This window comes from Notothenia rossii (assembly GCF_949606895.1).
Source record: "Notothenia rossii genome assembly, chromosome: 3".
Classification (NCBI taxonomy): domain Eukaryota; kingdom Metazoa; phylum Chordata; class Actinopteri; order Perciformes; family Nototheniidae; genus Notothenia; species Notothenia rossii.
The window spans coordinates 5,035,292-5,043,940 of record NC_136901.1 but is presented as its reverse complement, the minus strand read 5'-3'; the positions used below and the strand labels follow the sequence as shown (position 1 = coordinate 5,043,940).

The 8,649-nt window shown below is 40.8% G+C and overlaps 1 protein-coding gene across 1 annotated transcript; it reads left to right on the top strand.

Annotated features, from left to right (window-relative positions):
• The first annotated feature begins 75 nt into the window (after positions 1 to 75).
• gpr180 (G protein-coupled receptor 180) lies at positions 76 to 5,817 on the top strand. The gene is made up of 10 exons (XM_079672651.1): positions 76 to 338; positions 752 to 895; positions 992 to 1,086; positions 1,449 to 1,554; positions 1,829 to 2,009; positions 2,442 to 2,491; positions 3,295 to 3,452; positions 3,870 to 4,067; positions 4,370 to 4,447; positions 4,545 to 5,817. The coding sequence occupies exons 1-10, from the start codon at positions 200 to 202 to the stop codon at positions 4,698 to 4,700; spliced, it is 1,305 nt and encodes a 434-aa protein (XP_079528777.1). The 5' UTR covers positions 76 to 199; the 3' UTR covers positions 4,701 to 5,817.
• The last annotated feature ends 2,832 nt before the right edge of the window (positions 5,818 to 8,649 follow it).

Genomic DNA, 8,649 nt, shown 5'->3' with positions numbered 1-8,649 from the left:
GACACGTTGAAAAGAGGCGGGACATCCATCACATGTACATTGGTTTCTGCAAACTGATTGGTTGCTTCACATGAGAGCGAAACAAAGGCGCGGTTTGATTCGCCGAATTCGAAATCAGTCAAACTGTCAGCGATCGCTTCGTGGCTCATTGAATACATGAGTGTATTTGTCGATAACCGTGAACTGCATTTGGTTAACAATGTCGTATTTATTAGCCACACTTACAGCTTTAGTGCTGCTTAATTCTGAGGCTTTTGGTAAAAGTGTGACGGGACTTTTTAAGAGTGAAGCAGCGAGGCAGCAGAGAGGACAGTTCATCACTAAATTCATGTACCAAGGTAACACTGATTTAAAGATGCGAACGTGTCATTTCTGCAGTGACAGGCTTATCTTAATCTGTTTTTAACTAATAAGTATTTTAACATGGTGTAATGACGAAGTGTCTTTCAATATACTGTCATTTTTTGATGCAAATACAACATGTCAGTATTATTTGTGATATATCATGTCTTTTTTTCATCACTTAATCGGATTATATCTACTGTGGTAATTTCTTAAATATATATATTTTTAACTAATGGAAAACTAAAACCAACACTTATGGAAAAAACGACCTTAAATGCTGTGTAATTTCATCTGTGGTGAATAACTGTGAGTGAGTCATTTAAACTGAAAATGCATAGTGAGAATTACAGGGATGATTTGATGAATCGTATAAATAAATACATATCTCTGACCCGTTTTGTCTCAGGTTCTGATGGTCTGCTGGTGATCCGGCTGGATAACGTTCCCCTGGCCACAGAGAAGGAGTCCAGACTGCTGCTGTTTCAGGACATGGACTCACAGCTGGAGAGCCTCAACTGCTCGGAGAGGATCAGCAAAGCTCAGCACGCCAGTAAGAAGAGACACTACAGAGCTGACGGGATGCAGCTGCTTTGATTGTAGTCTCCTTCTCAATACTAACGTCACTGTGTTTGCCCTCCTGCTTCAGTCTCGCTCACTGTAGATGAATACAACCAGACGATCCCTAAAGAGTCGACTCCGACAGCCTGGCAGGTCCTGTACGCAGACAGATACACATGTCAGGTAACTATCAAACTAAACCGCCGTAAAGGGATAGTTTGGGTATTTTGAAGAGGTGTACGCTAAGGAGAAAACTTCTGTGGAAGGAGGGAAGCAGCAAAATATAGTTTAGCATCGGAAAAACCCGATATCAGTCGAGGTGTACAATATATTTATGATATTCTCAACACGTCAAGTCATTTTTGCCGGGAAACCACAGCTGCTGCTCGGAAAAACAAATCATAAAATCATATGCTTACCTCGCAGAACACCGGGGTTCCTGGTCTAGTTAGTTTTCTGTGTTAATGTGGGACTATTGTGAATCAAACACTAACCAAAGGTATTGACAGCAGTAATGTATCACTCTTTGTCTCCTGTCCCTCCAGAAGGATGCAGTGATCCCTTCTCACCCTGATCTCAGTTTCTCTATCTTGCTGTTCAACGCTGACTCAGCAGGAAATCCTCTGGAGCACTTCAGCGCAGAGGAGGCAGGTCAGACATCAACATAATACCATCAGGACTTTTATTAGGTTCTTATCACACATCTGCTTGCAATACAGGCCTTTCATTAACCTTGTTTTCTGTCTTAATAGAGATATCCACACCCCGTGCTCTGTGTGTACTCAGAATACATTAAATATTCAAAGGGTTCAAAGTGCCTAATGGTTTGCTCTATGACCACTTTCTAATATCCAGAGATGTAGGAATTGTTCTCCATCATTCATGAGTGACAGACTCTTCTATTCTCTCTCTCTCTCTCTCCCAGGTCTCCACACCTTTTACTTCCTCCTGCTGCTGGCCTACTTCATAGCGAGCTGTATTTACTTCAAGCCTCTGCAGCAGGCTCTGAAGAAAGGCGGCCCGATGCACTCCATCCTCAGAGTGCTGAGCACCGTGCTGGCTCTGCAGGGCTGCTCGGCGCTCTGCAGCTACATCCACCTGGCCAGGTAACATCTGACAGGAGACCTAATTACATCACATTTAAATATTCACCACAACAGTTCCAGTAAGTATTTCCATTTCTGATGTAATAATGAAGGAGTTCTCGGTGAAGTGGATATTGGCTTTTTCCAGTACTCCTCTTATTATTATAATAATAATAATACATTTGATTTATATAGCGCTTTTCCTAGTGCTCAAAGCGCTTTACAAGCAAGTAAAGATGAAAAATAACAACATAAGTAACAAGTGCTAAACTAGGTGGAATACGGGCGAGGGGTTAGTGGATTAGGAGTTGAAGGCAAGAGTGATGATGATGTATGTATGTAAGCAATTCCACCCGTAGTTTTTAAGAAAGTAAACTGCGATTGCTTTGAATTATTTTCATTACAGTATTCTTCGTTATGTATTTAATGAATACACTGTTTCCTGTTCTGCAGGTACTCCAGAGACGGTGTTGGTCTCCATCTGATGGGCAGCCTGGCAGAGTGTATGTTCCTCTGTATTCATATTTCATGTATACATTTAGGACCAATCCCAAACCACGCCCTGCACCCTACCCCTACACACTCCCCCTCCGTGACGTAGTGACACTCGCAGTCGCAGCTCAACGAGGCTCCCTCCTGTCAGATGGAGGGAGTAAATGCAGCGGCAAGCTTTGGGACGGCCTCCCCTCTCTCCGGCAGAAACAGGAAATGCCGTAACTGTATGTAACAACGGTTTCAAATCAGCATCTCTTAGACAAACAATTACAATTAATAACTCAAATAAAACTCCAAACATCCTTAATTGTGTTGATGTTTATAAGCTTCTTAGTTTTTCCGACAGTCTGTAAATATACACAACTTTATAATAAAATGTACACATTTACCTTTTTCTAACTAAACACAGGTATGATCCTAAGTTAAAACATATGAGGTTATCATGAGGTTGTTAACATCGCAGTTTATCAGTGGATGTTTTGCTGGAACTACTTGTAAACAGCTTGTTTCCTGACGGACACACACAGCGTGACTCCGGTCAGGTAGAGACCGGTCTCAAGTCAGCACCGCTGCAGACTCGCTGTTTGAGGGCTTGATAGCCCACTCCCCCTCCACACCGCTCCACACTTGTTGGTTTGAAACAGCACTTAATGTGGCGGACCCTCTGCGCGAACGTGCAAACGGAGGGGTAGTGTGTTGGGGTAGTGTGTTGGGGTAGTGTGTTGGGGTAGTGTGTTGGGTGTGGTTTGGGATTGGGCCTTAGTTTTAAGTTGTGTGCCATCCTCTCTTCCCCTTCCTGCTCCCGGTGCAGTCTGGGATATGGTGTCCCAGGTGTCCATGCTGTACATGTTGCTGAGTCTGTGTGTGGGCTGGACTCTGAGCCGCGGCAGGAAGCCTCAGTCGGGCCCTCTGCAGTGGGAACAGACCCCGAGGTCCAGGGCCGTGGCTGTGGGGGGGGTCGTCGTACAGGTACGCTATTATCAGGGCTTCATGAAGATACACTTTATATACACACTCTAAATCATGTCTATTTATTGTGTTTAAAGTTGGTAATTATGCATAGTTGCAGGTAAAGAGTAGGCTACACTCTTAATATGATGTTATTTGTAGAATTAGATTCCAGTTTTGGTTGCATACAATTGTTTCTGACTTGTGTGGTCCAAACATTTCCAATAACTCAAGTCCAAAAACAATATTTAACTGTTCAAAAAAGTGTTGGCCCTCCCACTTTTTTTAAATAGAGGATTCTGTTTCAGACATTTGAGGCTTAATTTAAAAACCTCAAATGTTGTATGCATGTGGATAAACCTGCCTGTGGTTTAGATTTAAACACATCAGCATATGATAATATTCAAGTTATTGAGAGTGAAACTGTGTCGGTCTCAGGGAGGCTTGCTGCTGTGGGAGCAGTTTTCTGAATCCGAGGGTCAGCATCACAGCTTCCACATCCAGCAGAGTGTCGCCGCTCTGCTGCTCATGCTTCTCCGGGTGGTCCTCGCCCTCCTGCTGGCCTCCGTCCTCTACCAGATCATCTCCACTGAGAGGAGCACCCTGAAGAGAGACTTCTACCTCTGCTTCGCCAAGGTAAGACATATAAATACACAGTCAGCTAATGTGCCCTAAAGACACACCAGTCTGCATCAGGTGGGGGTCCTTGTGTCCATGTTGCCAGTATTCTACCATCGCTAATTCACTGCCTCAAGAAATGTACCAGTCTGTAGATAATAACAAAACAAATGTATAACTCAAAATAGTTGATAGTTAGCATCTGAGCTAATCAATCAATCAATCAATCAATCAATCGTGGCATTCTTTCACCGTCGGATAACCTTCACATCAATGAAAATCAACGTCACTCAAAAACCAACTTCAATTGTCCTCTGCAGGGATGCTTCCTGTGGTTCCTATGCCATCCTGTCATCTTCCTCACGTCGGCCATCTTTAACGCACACCAGAGGGAGAAGGTATGAAGACTCATAAAATGTCAGCAACGCGACATCATGATGTCACCAGTGTTCACCGGCTGTCTCTGACCCGCCATCTCTTCTTCTCTCGTTCCAGGTGGTGACCATCGGTGTGATCCTCTGCCAGACCATCTCCATGGTGATCCTCTACCAGCTGTTCCTGTCCCGCTCTCTGTATTGGGAGGTCTCCTCTCTCTCGTCAGTGTCTCTGCCTCTCACCATGTCCAGGACCAACAACAGAGCACGTTACTGATATATTAAGAAGAGAGAAGTGGCTAAAAACTCCCAGTTTGTCTGCAGAGACAGGAAGTGCTGTAACGCTGCAGGGACTGTTTCACTTTGCTGTTACCGGAACAACATGACCAGAAGATGAGATTTACAGCAACACCCTACCTCTAGTTGTAAATAATGTATGAGAGAACATACTGAGCAGGAGGAAAGATATTTAATCACAGAGAGAGGAAGGAAACCAGGCTTATAGTATCATTTCGGACCAACACAAGCATGATCAAGTTGCTCCAGGATTATAGATTTGCAAAGGTAGAGATGGTTGTTTGGGCAAACAAGGAAGGATAGTTCTCTGCTCAAGTTCAGCTTTTATTATCACTGTTACACCACTGCTCAGCACCTGTGTTACATTTAGGGATGTAGTGTTTCTGAAATGATCTGAACTAAACCTCGGCTAGGTGAAATTACCCAGAAGTACAAGTCAAAATAAGAGCTGTGTGAATACTCTGAATGATTATGACACTGGGATTTATTTACAATAAGGGAATTAAAATGTGTAGATGAATGGTTCAGTCTGTGGTAAGATTTACTCTGGATGAATAGATGGAGGCGAAGAGACTGACAAATAGACATGTGGAAGAATGGAGAAAGACTCGGGGATGAGTATATTTCAAGTCACTTTAATGAAAAGGTATTTTTGTCTTTGCACATGCAGAGTGAGCCATTAGGTCAGTGTGTGCTGCCTGTACATCACAGATCAAGCTGTGCGTTCAGTTATTTCCTCGCTTTTGACAGCATGTGAACCTTTTGAAAATGTATAAAATGTATGTAGCTGGAGACAAACTGCATGCCATATCGTTTTTTATTTTTTCATTTTACATTCGTATGGAGATGGTAGGTAATATATGTACTTTACATGGTATTTGTCCAACAATGACATTCTTATTCTACTTAGAAAACAACATATGAGGCATCTGTTTGTCATGATTTTAATTTATTTGCAGACACAATACAAATGCCCTGTCATTGCCAGTTTTGCAGTATCTACACTCCAGTTTCAATATTACATGTATTTACATTCTATACAACTGTGGTGATTACAACTGTATGAAGTTTGTGTAATAAAGTAAATTTTCAAGTTACCTCGCTCAGTGTTTTTCAAAGTGGGGGCCCCGACCCCCCGGGGGGCCGGCAGGGGGTGCCAGGGGGGTCACGCAAAGTTTGAGGGAAAGGGGAATTGTTTTTCTTTTTTTAAAGTTACCTTTTTTTTGTAGTTTTTTTTTTAATGTAATTAATAACTGCTTATATATAAATCTGTGTCCTTTGATGCCAATCTTTTTAATATTTTTTATTTATTAATATTTTATTTTTATTTTTTAAATCACACGACCGCCCTTCAAGCCAATCAGAATAGAGCTGCCGCTACTGAGAGTGAAACTGAGAATCTGCTCAGCTTTTGGAGCAAGTGAGACCTAGTGAATATTTCTGCAGCTGGATGAGAGCACGGATGTAGCAAATATTGTTGTTTATATATATAAATATAAATATGTTTATTGTTAATATTACTGTTGAATGTTATATATAATATTATTAAGGCATAAGTAGCTTTCAAAAATGCAAACATTTTTAATTGTTCATATTACTGTTCAAGATTATATAATATTATAAAGACAGAAATCACTTTAAAAATGCTTTAAAATATGTTTACTGTTGATATTACTCTTTGATATTGTGTTAATGTTTATAACAGAACACACAATGAATGTAATGAATGACAAACAAAAGATAAATACAAACAATGTTTAGAACAATAACTGATTATTAATTATTAATACAAATATATAATAAGAAAATGTATTAAGCTGGATGATTAATTTGTCATATTCTCCATCATAATGTACTCATCATTTAAAAAAAAAATTGCAACAGGGGGCTCCCCGCCAGAGGATAATGCTATATAGGGGTCCTTGGCATGGCAAAGTTTGGGAACCCCTGACCTAGCTAATTCAAAATGCTTGTTATGACTATTCTTCTGAATGATGTTACATTTAGCTCATTTATTAAATCAGGGGTGTTACCTTAATAATGCTTAGATTACACCCAATATATTTTACATATATATTTCTTACAATGAATCCACATTGCTTTCACACATTGAATAAGCGGTCATATCTAAGTTTTCTATGGTTGTAGATAGGACGAAGGTCGCATGTCGGACTCGAACTCGTGTCCGCTTTGTCAACAAAATAAAAAAATAAAAACGAATTAACGTCACGAACAGGATTCGAACCTGTGCGGGGAAACCCCATTGGATTTCGAGTCCAACGCCTTAACCTCTCGGCCACCGTGACGCGCATCTTTGTACGCAGTCATGTGACTATTTATTGGTAAACAAAGACATTACATGTGATAATTAATATCCAACACGTTCATATCTACAGTTTTATTAGCAGTAAACTTCGCTTACACATGACGTCATTGGCATTGTCCAATAGGGTGATTTAAGAGGGGATTGTTGCCGGATACCCAGGGAAATCCGAATGAACCTGCACTTTGGAAGACCGACACTTTATTTTTATTTTACAGCTGCTTGTGCTCCATTTAGCATGTTGCCAGTATTCTACTATTGCTAATTCACTGCTTCGAGAAATGTACCAGTCTGTAGATAATATCAAAACAAATGTATAACCCAAAATAGTTGATAGTTAGCATCTGAGCTAATCAATCCATGTGTTGTGCATTCTTCACCGTCGGATAAACTTCACACCAATGAAAATCAACGTCACTCAAATGAAACAACTGGGAGGGTAAACATGTTTTTACTGTTTGTAACATTATTTAAATAGATGTACTCAGTGTGGATTACTTGGAATGTGTGAAAAAGGTTGCAAAAAACTACTTCAAGTCATTTGAAACAGTTGGTCCACGGAGCTCTTGAACGCAGCACAGTTTACGTCCAACTGATTGGACCGTGACGACAAGCCCCGCCCCCTCCAGAGAAGCATTAAAGCCTCCACGGTTGTCACAGTTAACAACAAACGTTGACACTACGCACGCAATCATGATCAACTATAAGGTAAACAGACCCTTATTTATTATGTTATACATCTATTATGCATGTTATTAGTGTAACGGCTGTTTCCTACGTGGTTCCTTTGTTATAAGTTGGCTGTACAGTCCTTAGCATGATGCTAAAGGTTAACCAGTGTTCTGCAATGCTGTCTTTCCATTGCTCCATTTGTCTTTAAGTGTGTGCGTTGCAGTGAAGTTCAGGTTATTTCTGCGAGAATATTCTCTAACCCTATATATATAATATATATATATATATATATAATATATATAAATACGCTGACAATGTCTACAGTAAATGCCCATATATGGGTTGTGTGTATGCCGAATTAAAATGGCACTGTTGTGATGGTATCCCTTAAAACTTGGTGTTTAAAATGATCAATGGATGAAGGAAGTCTGGGCAACTGCGTAGATGTCCTGTAACCAGTGGTGTAATGTATTGAAGTACATTAATTGTACAATCCTGAGGTACTTTACTTGAGTATTCTCAGTGCATGCTACGTTATACTTCTACTTCACCACAATTAAGTTAAGGAAGATTTTGAATGCAGGACTTTTACTTTCTACTTTTACCTATGTAAAACATGTGAGTACATCTTCCACCACTTGTAAATGCCAAGCTATGTGTTGTGTGTGTGTGTGTGTGTGTGTGTGTGTGTGTGTGTATACCAAATTAAAAAGGGCACTGTTAAATCATATGGTGTTTTTAAAAATGAATGAATGAAGTCTGGGCAACTGCGTAGAAGAGCTGTTTGCACATGGTGAGCAGCTGTCAACTCTTCCTCACCCCGCCTCCCCTCTTGGAGACTAAATTTACTTCTATCTCCCATTTGGACAGCTGAGGCCTCTTGTGGATAAGAGGGGAGGGGAGTGGGGGGTGGAAACATCTCCAGGATCCTTGA

Bases quoted from the DNA above. Each gene is read 5' to 3' on its own strand.
- gpr180 (XM_079672651.1), top strand. From the start codon at position 200: ATGTCGTATTTATTAGCCACACTTACAGCTTTAGTGCTGCTTAATTCT. The intron at 1,087-1,448 runs GTAACTATCAAA...CTGTCCCTCCAG, and splicing joins CAGACAGATACACATGTCAG to AAGGATGCAGTGATCCCTTC. The intron at 4,448-4,544 runs GTATGAAGACTC...CTCTCGTTCCAG, and splicing joins ACGCACACCAGAGGGAGAAG to GTGGTGACCATCGGTGTGAT.